General features: G+C 34.0%; 2 protein-coding genes and 1 long non-coding RNA gene across 3 annotated transcripts in view; 1 reads left to right on the top strand and 2 right to left on the bottom strand.

Annotated features, from left to right (window-relative positions):
• vamp1a (vesicle associated membrane protein 1a) overlaps positions 1–3,762 on the bottom strand; it is a 10,022-nt gene extending 6,260 nt beyond the window's left edge. The window contains exons 1-2 of the mRNA XM_042506994.1: positions 3,758–3,762; positions 1–56 (exon numbers count right to left, since the gene is read on the bottom strand). The exon at positions 1–56 is cut by the window's left edge and continues 62 nt beyond it. Of these exons, the coding sequence (XP_042362928.1) occupies positions 1–56; positions 3,758–3,762 (61 nt within the window). The remainder of the gene's footprint in view (positions 57–3,757) is intronic.
• A 1,223-nt stretch (positions 3,763–4,985) lies between these two features.
• LOC121957375 lies at positions 4,986–12,070 on the top strand. The gene is made up of 2 exons (XR_006106766.1): positions 4,986–5,039; positions 11,069–12,070. It is a non-coding gene; the product is annotated as an uncharacterized LOC121957375 (long non-coding RNA).
• Positions 12,071–13,627: 1,557 nt separating this feature from the next.
• Positions 13,628–15,000, bottom strand: part of LOC121957922 (non-homologous end joining factor IFFO1-like) — a 20,232-nt gene continuing 18,859 nt past the window's right edge. Inside the window, 1 exon segment of the mRNA XM_042506732.1 lies at positions 13,628–14,229. Within this exon segment, the coding sequence (XP_042362666.1) occupies positions 14,082–14,229 (148 nt within the window). The 3' untranslated portion in view covers positions 13,628–14,081.

The following is a 15,000-nucleotide window of genomic DNA, read 5'->3' as shown; positions in this document are numbered from 1 at the left end:
CCGGGGGGCCTCCCTCACCCTCAGGGCCCCCGGGAGTTCCTGCTTCTGGAGTCGACCTGCAGACGCAGAGAGCAGGTGAAAACAGAGAAACAATTCTTCATAGAAAACGTGTCAGTTTCAGTCCTGTCTTAGAATTTGCAGATTATTTGTTTTGTGTTGCTATCTTGCAAAAAAGAAAACTGTGCACACTTTGGACGTATGTGATATGATATATATTATAGAATATATAATGTTAGTGCTAAAACATAGCGTACCAGTGGCATAAGTGCCGAGAATCAGCAGACTATTTTGTCATAAAAATCAATTTTATCAATATATTATTTGTTAATATCAATACTCGATTTCTGCAGTATCAATAGGATGTTTACTACAGTCATTCGTTACTGATATTAGTCAAAGTTGTCATGTTAAAAACCCTGTTATATCTATCTTTTAATAATAACTTTGACGTTATATTAAAATAGTATCTGATATCAGTGTTTTTTTTAAAGGTATTGTATCAAAAGTTTGATATTCAAGTATCATTACAACCATTTCATGTCTTACACATAAACATCACCATAAACTGCCAGATCCAGTCAGGCTAAACAGTAAAAGTCCTGCCAAAAGTGCATTTTATTGTTATTTTTTTTTTCTAAACATGATCTTTTTTTTCTTTTGCACACAAGTTCATTATTATTGTTCTGACAAAAAATATCTTAAGTGCACAAGATTCAGTTTATTTTGTGATTAGGAATAAAGACAATTAATAAAGCAGCATCTTGCATTTAAGTACTGTACTTAATGACCATTCTGAAATACTTTTAATATTTTAATTTCTGCTACTTTGTGTACTTCTTCACTACATTTCAGAGGGAAATATTGTACTCTGTACTGCACGTCATCTATGTGACAGCTGCAGTCACAACCTTGCAGATTCAGATTATTAATGCAAAATATAAATAAGCAAACAGCCCAAATGATGCTTCATTATTTGATGAAGTATATGAAGTAGTTCAATTTAGAAGAAGCTGCAACATTAAGTAATGTTTTATATACTGATGAATCAATAATATTATTATATGATATTTAAATATGTTATTCTGTTATATTCTAAAAATAGATCTATTCATTTCTTTTCATAATTTGTATCCATCAATTTGTACAGTTTTTCATCAATTTATGAGGTAAAAACCTGTTCAAAACCTGGATCAACATTAGTTTTCTTCTGCTGGGCTCAGACACCATTCACGAATATTTAAATCTTCAAACAATCAACAATCGAACAAATCTGAGCAACAAGGCAAGAAAAAGTCCCCCAAACTGCAAGAAATAAGTACATCTAGCCTTTTTTTAGGGACGATGTCCATTCAACTATATTTATAATTATCATAATTATGTATATATTATTATTTCCAAAGCAATTTGTTTTAGCTATTTTTATGCCATTTTTTTTTTTTTTTTTTTTTTTTTTTTTTTTTTTACTAATTTTGAGGTCATTTTCTTGTATTATTATTAATATCATTATTACTAAATAAATTTTAGGGGAGATTTCCTCTAGTCATTGTTATGTATTTAAAATTACGTGATAGGATTATCAATATTTCAGATAATTTTCTTGACTTTTTCTCATTTTTACTCATTTTGGTTAATTTTCTTGTACATATTTTTTTTTATATTATAATTATTATATACATTTTTTGGGGATCATTTCCTCTTAAATTGCTCGTGGCTATCTTTCTGTGTTTTTGAAAGAAATGAAGCCACAGGTTTTAAGGGGATAATTATATTAAACAGTAAGTGTATCCTTATGATGAAATCTGTCATTTGTCCGCGACTGTTCAATGACAGAAACATGACTCATCAAACTTTGGCCTCCGTCCACATAATCAAAGTGTCAGAGAGTGAAACACACACACACACACACACACACACACACACACACACACACACACACACACACAGCAGCCGCTTTGATCACAGCAAACAGCAGCAGCTCACTTGTTTCAATGACAGGCTGTTTTCCAGAAGCAAAATGGAGAAAGATTAGTGCAGCAGCAGCAGAGAGGCACCGGACGGACACACACACACACACACACACACACACACACACACACACACACACACACGCAGAGAGGCTGAGAGAGATCAACATGCACGCAATAATACCGCCCCCCTCTTCTTCCTCCCCCACATGGAAAAATAATTTTTAAAAATTTTTAAAAATCTGAAGCCACATTTTATTGAGCTCTGTGTGATGCTGTGAGCTGAATAAAGTGTGTGTTTGCTTGATAAAACACTCGTCTTTTGCCGATCACAGTGTTATTGATGGATAGTTTTGTAGGTGAGTCAGCCGGTGAGTCATTGGACTAATATTTCTGCTGCAGCCCAGAAATCTCCAGAAACACACACAGGTTTTAGCAAAGTAAACTAAATAAAACATAAACATTAAGAAAATATTGATTACAATTTTAAAAAGTAGTTTTAATACATTTAAACTACACTGAACATGATTTTTGTGTAAATTAAAGTTTGATTTAAGACAAATATGAACAAATATTTGACATAGTTTATATTTGATGAGAAATGAAAGAAATGTGTTGGAGTACTCACATCTGAGCGGCAGGATGATGGAGATAATCTGAGTCTGAGAGAGAGAGAGGAGGGAGAGGATGAGGAGAGAGAGAGAGAGCGATAAAAAGAGAGAGAGGAGGGAGAGAGAGATCCCAGCTGAATATAAAAATGAAGGATGACTTCAGTCTTTTCTCTTTTAGCGATTCAGTTTTTTCTTTAAATCCAAAAAACTACAACTGAAGCAGCTGCGCAGATTAAAAAAAAAAAAAAAAGATAATAAAAATCTCCATGTCACACTCACCCCACCCACACACACACACACACACACACACACACACACACACACACACACACACACACACACACACACACACACACTGTAAGACCCGCCTCCCTCTCCCTCTGATTGGTTTGTACTGGTTTCCTTCGTCAGTGAGTTTGTGAAGGTCAAAATTAAAGGAAAACTTCTCCCGTTAAATGTATATTTGTACATCAGTTAGCCCAGTCACCCTGTATGACACTGAATTTCTGAATGCTTGTCTCCATGGTGACCGGATCATCCAAAAATGAATGTAAATTCTTGATGAATGAAAGTTGTTGGGGTCCATATTTAACAAAACTATATCAAAACATCAGTTTACAAACTTGATCTCAAAATGCTTGTGCAATATAATCCAAGTCTCACCCCAGCTAGCAGTTTTGGTTCTAAAAATGTTTTTTTTTTTAGTTCCCAGAACGTTCTTCTCAACATGAGGATCACCTACATTCTCTAAAAACATGATTGTTACATTTTCTTAATGTTAACATATCACATTAGATCAAAAATTTTCATTCAAAACAGTGTAATCTCAGCCCTCAATAACATGCTCTGAATGTTGCTTTGAAGTGTTCTTCCATTGTTCTCATGTAACATTGTGGGAACGTTTGATCTGTGATTTGTCACCTCTCAACATCACCAAAACATCCTCATCCTTAGTCAGCATTAAGTCTTATGGGGACATTATCTGAAATGAGAAACATCCTTAAAACGTTCTCTGAACATTAGATTAAAATGTTTTCTTTAAAACATTATTGCAACTTGTAGGTAACGTTAGCCAATGTTATGTGAACGTTCGCTTCTAGCTGGGAGGCTTTGAAGGTCAAAATTAAAGGAAAATTTTACTCATTAAATTGTTATTTTTGGTCAGCTATATAAATGACTCACCCCATTTTACCTTCAACTCATAAAGACAACTTCTCAAATGTCTCCGCAGTGAACAAAGAATTTAAAAAACTGAGAAAATTCTTGATGAATTGAAATATCGACGTCCACGTTTACCAACAGCTAAACTGTATCATAACAGTAAAAAGATACTTCATATTCACATATTTCTCGGCCCCTAAAAGTGATATTTATCTGTGTTCTCTTCAAAGCCAAACTTCACTGACAAAAACAGTAATTTTACCTCACTGAACACAGGATTGTCAGTTTCTTTGTGTTATTGTGTAACTTTCAAAGCGTTATTCTGGATTCACTAAAATCACACAATAACACAAACAGGCTGTGAACCAGCAGCTCCAGTGTCCAGTGAGGGAAAATCAGTGCTTTTGTCAGTGGAGTCTGGCTCTGACGACGGGATCGATAAATGTCTGTTCGTGAAGTGCTGAGCGTTTGACGACGACGTGGATTATACTGCACGAGTTGTGTGAGAGTTTGTAAACAGACGTGTTGATATAGTTTTTTTGTTGTTAAATGTTGCCCATGACGTCAATTCATTAAGAATGTTCTGGTTTTGGTTCTTTGTTTGCCATGGAGACAAATGAGAGAAAAATAAAACGATTTCAGTGTAACACAGACTGAGTGACTGATAAACAAATGATCATTTTGGGATTGAGATGGTCCTTTAACGGTTGACTTTTGAGACAGTATGAAAATATAGTCCATGACTGCATGACTGATGACCATGTGTTTAGGAGGATTCTCCCCCCACTATTATTTGCATTTCTATTTTATCTTATTTTATTTTTTTTTTTAAAGCACAGATTGAAGGAACTGTCAGGATTCTATTTTACTGCAATTGTATTTTATTATTTTGTGTGACAAAGAAAATGATTGATTGGTAGAGTGTAAATGTTCCACCTCACAAGAAGTTTGAAAAAAAAAAATTAAATAAAAAAAAAATTATAAAATAATATATATATATAATATAATATAATATAAATAATAAATAATATAATAATATAATATATATAATATAATATAATATAATAATAGTATTAAGAAATCCCAAATTGACCCAAAAACAAAGCAAAGAGAGGTTGAAGGTAAAAAAGTGTAATATTTGAACAGGTAAATTTGCATGTATGAGTCACCTGACCTGCGCGGACCAATCACCGCAGAGAATCAGACGCCGATGTTTTAAAACTCTTCCGGTTCAGTTCACTCGGTTTGGCTCTCGTCAGTCGCGTGTTGGTCCTTTCAGATGTCGGTGTGTTTTCTGTTTTCTGTGAGTAACTTTATTTAATTTTATTTCGATTTTTCCGTGTTTAGTCAGATGAAACAGCTGTTTGTTTCCGCGGAGTTTTCAGGATCTTTGTTTGCTCTGATTCCACTTTACAAACTCGCTACATTTTGGAGGGAAAATCGCACTTTACTTTTTTACGCACTTTTTTTTATCCGACAGCAACAGTTGGTGGTTACTTTGCAGATTTAGATTAATAACACTAAATACGATCAGTTATGAGTTGTGATGATCCTTTGGAGGACTTTAAAAGCCTCCAATCAGGAAGTTATCAAAAAATAATAATAAATGTTTGTGAAATGTTTTTTCTCTTTTGCAAACCGGAAATGGGTTACATTTATATTTTACATTTCGGATCCATTAAAACTTAAAACGTTTCAGCAGTGTTGTTAGGCTGGTTCACAACAGTCACTTTGTTTTGGTTAGGAAACAATCACAGCTGGTAAAACAAACAAACAAACAAACAAACAAACAAAACGAATCGCATTTCGCGCCAAAAACGCTGCCACTCTTCGTATAAAACAAACAAACAAACAAACAAACAAACAAACAACTGTTTTTCTTCGATAAAAGCAGCCATATCTAATTAAAACATAACCGTTTCATGGCACAATATTAGATTGTAAATCAGTAAGAGATGTTGGTGGCCAATATGAGTTATTATTTAGACGCCAAAACGTTTTGATAAACAAGCTCAATTTTGTATCTTTTTTAAGTACTATGCTAGTGATACTCAACTTATGGCATGCAGGCCAAATGTGCCCCCCCCCATAGGTTGATGTGTTGCCCTCCAAACAATTTCTAATTCACAATTAGAATAAAGCGATTCACACTGGAAATTGTTTTTTGTGCTTTTGGTTTGAATAAGGTGCCAGAGTGCTTAAAACAGCATCAAAACAGAGCTTGTTTATCCAAAAAACGCCAGCAGAGGATCCCCCAGACGTCCTCCTAGCTAACCCCAAAAATCCTAGAAATGTCCTTAAATTTGAGGAATGTCCTAATATCCTAGAAATGAAATAAAATCTAAGAAACCTTCCAACATGCAACATCCTAAAATCTTAAAATGTCCTAAAGCTCGAGAAAAGTCCAAAATCTTAAAATGTCCTAAAATAAACTCAGTGAGCAGTTTATTAGGTACTCAGAGCAAAAATTATTGCAATCTAAATACCGCAGCTATAACAATAAATTCTCCCCTCATAAATTTGTTGAATATTGTTTCTAAATTTTAAAATAACAGAAACACCCCTCAGTATGATAAAAATACAATCTGCAGCCTCCAAAATGATCCCACAGTCCAATCAGCCGCCCTCAAAAGTTTCGACATTGTGACTTTCATAGTAAAAGTTGTTGCTGTTTTTGATTTCATCAGATTGTACAGTGGTTTCTATTTTTGTGGTTGCTCATTAGATTATTATTATTATTATTATTATTATTATTATTATTATTATTAAATTATCAGATAATCAGACTGTACAATTTTTGTGGTTGCTCATAAATTTATTATTATTTTAAATTATTATCATTAAAAATAATAATTTAATAACTGAGTAAATATTTATCCAGGCAGTGGTGGAAAAGTTTCAGGCTAATCTTTTTTTAAAATTGCAATACCACAAATAGTTGGTGCAGTCTGTTCCAGAAGCTCCTTCTGTCTCATCATTGTTTGATTTTCTTTTTCTATTTATTCTGCCAAATTACTGGATGTTTCTCTACATTTTTTGTTCATTTACAAGGTTCAGTTTGAGCCTTAGTTCTTGTCTTTTGTTGTTGTTTATATACGCAGTTTTTATGCTTATTTTATCAATAATGTCAGTAGGTTATATTTTATACATTTCTATTTTCCATTTTATGTTACTAAATTGTTATCCTTATTCTTACTTTTACTGGTATTATCAAGTTGATTTTATCCATTTGAAGATGTATTCTATTCTGAATTTATTTTATTTTTACATGCAGGTTTTATTACGTTTTTTGTCTTTTATGTGCTTTGATGTGAAGCACGCTGGGCTGCATTTCTTGTATGAAAGGTGCTATTCAAATAAAATTTATTATTATTATTATTCTTTTAAAGTCAATAATACATAATTTTGATGAACTGATCCTGTTTTATGAGTAAAAATACATTTTAAGAAGTAGTAACTGAGCTGTTAAATGCAGTGATGTGAAAAGTTTTGTTTCCCTCTGAAGTGTTTGAGTGTAAAATATCATAAAGTGGAAATATTTTAGGATCTTGGTCTCCAGCTGTGGTTGTTGGTTTTCTGAGCGCTCAGTGTTCAATTTGCTGAAGCGGCACAGCCGTTTTTCCTCGGCGGCTCTTTCTTCTTCTGCTGCTGTTTCTGTGTGTGTTCGGCTTCATTGATTATTGATTTGCTGTAGAGTTGTTTTGTTGCTCTCGACCTGCTGTGTGTTGTTTAGCCGATAAAACAGCAGGAACACGAAGCCGTTAATATCAGATCATTACAGGAGCGAGAAGACTGAAGTGAAGCTAATGAACAAATGAGTGCTGCAGATGAGAGTGTATCTAATCAATAATAATTACTGCTAAACGTACAATATATTTTGATCTGTTACGAGACTAAACAGCTAAAGGGGAAGGAAGTACTTTTATCCTTTAGGCGCAGTAATATTCATTAGCTTTCTCAAAAAGAAATATTGTCACTAAAAATGTAAAATGACTTTTACTGCAGAGGAGCTTGTTTCAAAGTGTTATGAATTATTGATAAATGACGCTTAAATGTTGTTGTTGAAGCAGGTGCCGTCATATAAAATGATTTCTATAAATATCCTAAAATAGAGCCATTATTTACTTAAATAACTGAACTCAACAGGCTTATATGGAAAGATGGAAATACAGTGAAATTATTTATTTAACCGTTTAAAACCTGTGCAGTTTTTTTTCTTCCAAAAACATGTATAGAAGGTAATGAGCAACGAAAGAAGAAATGACCCAAGTACAAAGAAATTGCCTGAAAATTCACCAAAAAAATAAAAAACTTAACAATAAAACAAACAAACCCCCCAAAAAACCAAAACAAAATAAAACATGAGAAACAACATGAAAAAAAGCGAGAAAAAATTATAATTATTCTATAAAATAATTTTAAATGATCATTCTAACATTTTTATTACAGCTGGGTAGCTTGATACTTTGTTTTTATATTATATTTTGTGCATTTTTTGTACCTAAAGAAAATGTTTTTAGGTTTTGGGAAAATAGCATTTTGTTAGGAGCCTTTTTAATTTGACCAAAATTTGATATGTTTGGATATGAATACATAAGGAGCACTGCTGTGAGTTGGTTAGTGCAGTGGAAATACAGGATAATACATTTTCATTAATTTAATTTATTTTTAATAAAACGTTTATAGTCCAGAGGGCTATTGCACAAAAGCTAGATAATTGATTAAGCCAGGATTTTCCAGGTATCCAGGCTGAATTTAGCCCTGACTCTGCATGAAAGCAGTTACCATGGAGACGGGCTAAGAGCTGGGCTCGTTTCATCCTGGAGCCTGATTTCTTCAGTCAGCCGTCACTCTGATCTTAAATAAATATGTTTTATAATTATTCCATGGTCTTTTTGGCCTCTTTATTTTTTTCATTTTTATTAGCCTGCATTAAAATAGACTTTCACTCGTTAAAGTGAACCTGCTTATATCATTTTCTGTGTAAATTTAAAGGAAACCTGCACACTGAGGGAGATTTAAACCAGGACAGTTAAAGTCAGCACCACCCGTCCTCCTGATCACGTTACTGTCAGTGAATATTTAATACTCATTACTCAAAAACCTCTTGAGCTATTTGGATACATTTTTGTGTAGGTAACTTGTATCTGTGCTCTATTTGTTGACAGCCATCAATTGTTTTTACAAGCAACATTTGAGTCACAATATTGATTGAAACACAAGAAATCAAGTGTTGAAATCGCCCCCACGTGCACTTTGAGAGGTTATGATTGCTCCCGGTATAAAATAAAATTAAATGGCGTAAACCAGGTTATGCAATTGAGTTTCAAAGCTAGGGGAATACAAAAACCAAAAGAAATTATTGAAAAAAAAAATTCAGCAATATTAAGACAGAAAGTTAAGAAACCTCACAATTCATAGACATAAAATATTTTGAAAGCATAAAAAATTGGCTCATGGCAAATTCGGACCAGGCTAAAGATTTACTAACTGGACTATACCACAAAATATATAGTAAATAGAGTTTACATAGACTTTTAAATAACACTTTTCTTAAATTATTAAGAAAAAAAAGATCCATATTGATGTCTGTGCTAAGTAAGACACCCTTTTAATGGTGTTGGGGCAATTTTAACGCTCTGTTAAAAACGCTACCACACGTGACTCAAGCTGCCCTACAGGCCAGAAATAATGACGCTAATATTTGAAAAATGTGTCAAACAGCAAAACTATACAGATTTAAATTCAAGATCATTAAAGGTAAAGACAGTATGAAGAAAATACCATCCATGAAAAAATATTACTATGCACCTTAAAAATGAGTCTTGGCAGAAAAACCCTTCTTTCCCTCCGTTACAGGTTTTTTTCGGGGAGACGATGTGAGGGTCTAAGGCCAGAGGGATGTCATATGCTACCATAATCACCTCACAGTGAACTAAAGTTTATGTTTAGGATTAACTTAACTTTGTATCTATTAATTAAGTTTACACATAAAGTTTATGTAAAAGTTTGCATTAATTTAATTAAATTAAATCTGACTAAGTTACTAAATTTATTCAAGCTGTCTTAACTTGATATCAAACATTTGCATTTAATGCATTATTTAACCATGAAATAATGTAATAAAAATACATGGAAAATTTACATGTAATTGAATTACTTAAAGTCAGTGTTTTTGGCATATTTTTTTAAAATTATTTTTGAGTGTGCATGTCATTAAGAATTAATTTCCACTGATAACCTTTAGGGCAAAGTGTCCAACTGATTGTATAAAATAAATATCTCCTTGTGTGGTAATCACGACGTGTCAGTGCAGCTGAAGTTAAAGGTAATGAGTTATTAATGTAAGTTTGAATATAAAGAGTTAAAGATCGCGTTAAAGGGGACTCGAACCCGAGACCCGCGGGCGGAAAGCAAAAGAGGAAACCACTATACTAAACTGATCATATAGCAATTAATTTCGTTTTTTCCCTTCTCTTTTTTCCCTTTTTTGTACATTATATACTTTATCTGTTCTTCCTTTTCCATAAGAAACTGCTGCTCACTCGCTGTAAACGCGCATTTTTAAAGTCTGCGTTACGACGGTCCGTGATGGACACGTGACAGCCGTGAACGCGCATTTATCCAAAAATACTGACGCATGGTTTTGCATAGTTGCACCTCCTCATCATCGGTTTGAATCAGGAGTCACCTCGCTTTTCCTGTTATCCCGGATATCTAAATTCTACTTTTGTGTAATCGGCCTGTGCTCGAGTGAAACTGTACACAGCAACAGACGCTTTTATTTGTAAATAAACTTTGCGTGTAAAATCTGAATCTGCAGTGTAACTTTAGCTGTTAAATATTATGTGTATTATGTGTAATATTATGTTAAAATATACATTATTCTCTTTTACAATGCAGTGGAATGTGCACGATGGCCAATGCAGTAGAAGTACAGTAAAAATAGTAAAAAATAAATAAAGTACTTGATTAACACCATAAACAACAAACTGACACCAGAGATTCTTTCAGTGTCTTTTATTCTGTGCAACTTTTCATTCAGTGGATTGATCAGACCTACAGCTCTGTGAAAGAAAACACAACAAGAAAGACCTCATGAAGACAAAAATGACTAATTTTACACAAAAAATCTGCACCAAAACAGCCACAGAGCTCATAAAGATACTTTAACTGCAACCTGGTTGTTACACGGCAAAGTGCATATTAATGTACAGAAGTCCTGTTTGATCAGATTTTTCTCAGACACTTTCATTTCTGTTTCATTAGGTCTCAAAGTCATTTTCTTCACTTCCACACTTGATTTATTTCATTTTTCTGCTCTTTCCACAGATCATATTTACATTCTGGTAATATAGACGTCAACAGTTCGGTTGAAGCAGCGTCTGTACAGTTTCATGAGGTGAGTGATGTTCTGTCTATTTTGCTTTAAGTATACTGCACACTTGCATTGTTTTGTTCGTCCTTGACTTAATAAAACATAAAAGGAATTTTGACGTTTTAGTCCATTTCTTGTCAGAGCACTCTGTGAAAAGATGATATATGAAAACAAGCATTTTCAGTATTTTTAGAGAAGTTTTTTTTGATTATAAATGTGCTCAGAAAAGAAAACTGCAGGACTAAAAGTAAAAGTGTTCCTTTAATGAATCTGTTTTTTGTGGTGAACATGACAGATTATTGATGATGCAGACATTCATATGATGATAGATGCTCCAGTGGCTACGTTTACATGCACACTACTGCTCCACTATTATTTTAAGTAATGAAAGTATGTAAAATTTAGTATGGGTTGTGTAAAGTGCATATTCTGTTTGGATATTTCAAATCAGTCTTGTCTTAAATGTAGTATTTTCTGATTGCGATGTGGCATATGTCGGTATTTTTTTTGGGTTTAATAGCATTCTTTGGACAAGTACACAGCGCATTTCGAATACGCATCTTAGCTGGAGTTTATTTCTCGTTGAAAGGATAAACACACCTACTTTTAAACATTATGAAAGAGTTTGGTATCAGCATGTTTTTTGGAATATGCACAAATATCACACAACGCTGACCTTTCCGAGACAGCTGTTTGAGCATTGAAAGAGAGGCTGCAGGAAATTTTGAAAGAACCCGGTCACAAGTTTTCTTCTTTTTGTCGTAATGAATGATGTTAGTGCACATTAATCAGAGCACGCACAGCCGCATGCAAACAGGAGTGTTAGTGAAATATTAATATTCATTAGCCATGTAAACAGCTTAGTGGGAATATTGTCTTTGTTAAAAAAAAATAGGGCAGAATCGGAATATTTTGTGCATGTAAACGCAGTCATTGTTTGAAGAGGTGAACTGTGACACATTCAAGTCAACAAAGAGAAAAAAAATCGCAAAAAGTTAACAAAAAAACATAATTTATAAACCTTTTCTGCAAAATGTTATTTTTTCTCCACATGTACACACTAATTTACTGTAACTTTTAATCAATACTGCAGGCGTATTTAAAACAAACACAGAAGCAACCTTTGTAAATGATACTGATGCCAGCTGTACAGATGTGGTACCACAAAGATGTCTAAAGAGCAAAATAAAGTTATAAATAAAATGCTGAATGCAGCTAAATTTACATCAGAAGAACATGGAGCATACATCATTAGATAGTTCGGCGTTATTCACAGCTTCATTATGTACATTAGATACAATACTCAGTATTTACAAACTGTACATTCATAAAATAGGCGTTTTACTTTTGTAAAATGAAAACAAAAATACAATGCCCATAAATTTCTGTTGTTGCCAACCATCTCAAAACTACAGACAGGTTCTCTTAAATAAATCATTTGTTTATGCAGAAAAATATGCAGCAAAAACTATATTCAATAATTTCAGAACATATTGATTTCCATTAGCAGACATGCTAAAACAGAGGTGGGCTTGTGATTAATGTATAAATATAATCTTTGAATTTAGAGGAAAAATTCCACCTCAGGTTAGAGATTCAAATTCTCAAAACTATACTCACATTTTTACTGAGGACCCGAATAGATCGGTCACCACCTGAAACAATTGATTCATTTTCTGTAAGTTGATTTCTTTTTTTTAATTAATTGTTTTTAGTAACTGAAGATCTTTGGCTTTTGACTTTTTTTTTACAATTTTTATTTCACATTTTATAAAGCGACTGCAGGATTAATTGTAAGAAATCATTCGCTGTTAAAAAAGCCAAAATTTAGAGTAAAAACAAGCAATCAAAAAAAAAAAAAAGAAGAAAAGGAAAAATTAACTTCTATTACTTCTAACTTCTAACTTCTACAAATTTGAAGTAATTTTTTTTCACCTGTCTGAAAAAAAAGAAAAAAATGCTGTTTATAGTTTCAGAAATTTGAGATGAAGTTTCCAAATATGCACTTTTAAATATTTTTAAAATAAATTTTGGTAAGTTACACAAAAAAAGAAAATAGGAAGAATAAATCCATAAAGATCAATTTTCAGTAACTTAACTTTTACTCTCATGCATGTCATATTGGATATAAGTTTAAGGCAATTTGGGCTGTGACAGTTGGAGTCAAATGTGAATGTTTGTGTTAAATAGATACTTTACTGTCAGTTTAATCCCAGAAAATCATAAATGGGTAATCAAAATTTTAGGAATTAAACTTTTGCTCATATTTGCAACATTATAAAGTTGCTGTGCATGACAGGATTACTTAGAATAAAACAAAAAACAGAATAAAAACAAGCACTTTATCATCATGAATAAAACTGCTCATACTCTTTATCACTCTGATGAACAGTTGTGTGCAAACGCTCTCTTTGTGCGTCACTTCTTCTCTGTGCAGCTGCAGCCGAAAGGCATTATTACAGAAACTGTGCAAATTATTGGCTCCTGCACCAAACAGCGAGATCAGAGTGCAAAAATAAGTGTAAAATGAGTAAATGTGTTTGACCTTCACTGAGGTGCAGTTATAGCTGATAACCACAAGAGGGCAGCATTTAAACAGCGAGTGGAGAATTATTGCCTCTATGATTAAGCGTCAATCTTTCTATAATTTACTTATAAGCTTTGCAAGCAACTTTAAGTTCTTTGTGAAACATTTCTGTCCCCAGAAACAGATTTGAATCTTCTTTTTTTTGTATCACCTGCTGTGATATTGAGTTTTAACAGTAAAAGTAACCATCACACCGGCTGCCGTCAGAGACGCTTAAAGATCAGGAAAATACATTTTAAATCTGCTGTTTTTTAAATCATTTTTAACCTCAAGTCAACAGAAATCACTGACGATTTGATAATTTTAGATGTTTGGAAGTTATACACATTTGTTTTCCAGTGTCAAATTTAGGCTTTATCTCAGAGTGCAAGTGGTGAGTGTTAGGGTTTCCTCCAGGTCAGGGGCGGGATGGCGGCGTTGGCGTCGCAATAAGAGTCGCTGGTCTGAGACTCAGCGGGGAGAGCCGGTTTGTTCTTCTCCTCGCTGTCCGAGTCGTCCACCGTCAGTGTGATGAGTGAGGGCGACTTCCTGTTGACAGGGAACAAAATAGTGTAGATTTAGCATTCGTGATTGAATTCATTGAATTGAATTAATCTTTCAAATGTCTTAAAAATGCTCAGACATGGGACATAAGATTTTATGAATTGTTTTTTTTTTGTGATGCATTTTCTGTATTTTTGATGTCAAATCTCAAAATGATACGTAACATCTAGTTTTTGTCAAGTAAGTTCATAAATTCCTCTTTTTAAACTTGACATGTTGGGAATTCAAAAAGTGGAATCTCACATGCAGATTGAGAAAGTGGAAATGCAGTCGTAATAATCAGGTACAATCAGATTTATTTGCCTAAAATACTTTTTTTTTTCAATAAATGTTAGTAGATAACTTCTGTGAGTTTGTAGGATTATCTGCAGTACTCATAATGCAAAATACTTCACATTTCAGCACCATTTAATATGTGCTTAACTATTTCAAGACCCCTATGATGACATCAATCAATGGTTCTGAGTTCCACTCGCCCGGACGCGGGTCACCGGGGCCCCCCCCTGGAGCCAGGCCTGGGGGTGGGGCTCGATGGCGAGCGCCTGGTGGCCGGGCCTTTACCCATGGGGCCCGGCCGGGCACAGCCCGAAGAGGTGACATGGGACCTCCTTCCCGTGGGCTCACCACCCGTAGGAGGGGTCGTAGGGGTCGGGTGCAATGTGAGCTGGGCGGCAGCCGAAGGCGGGGACCTTGGCGGTCCGATCCTCAGCTGCAGAAGCTAGCTCTGGGGACGTGGAATGTCACCTCTCTGGTGGG

Source organism: Plectropomus leopardus, chromosome 18 (genome assembly GCF_008729295.1).
Source record: "Plectropomus leopardus isolate mb chromosome 18, YSFRI_Pleo_2.0, whole genome shotgun sequence".
Classification (NCBI taxonomy): Eukaryota; Metazoa; Chordata; class Actinopteri; order Perciformes; family Serranidae; genus Plectropomus; species Plectropomus leopardus.
The sequence above is the reverse complement of the archived record's forward strand: the minus strand, read 5'-3'. Positions and strand labels throughout refer to the sequence as shown.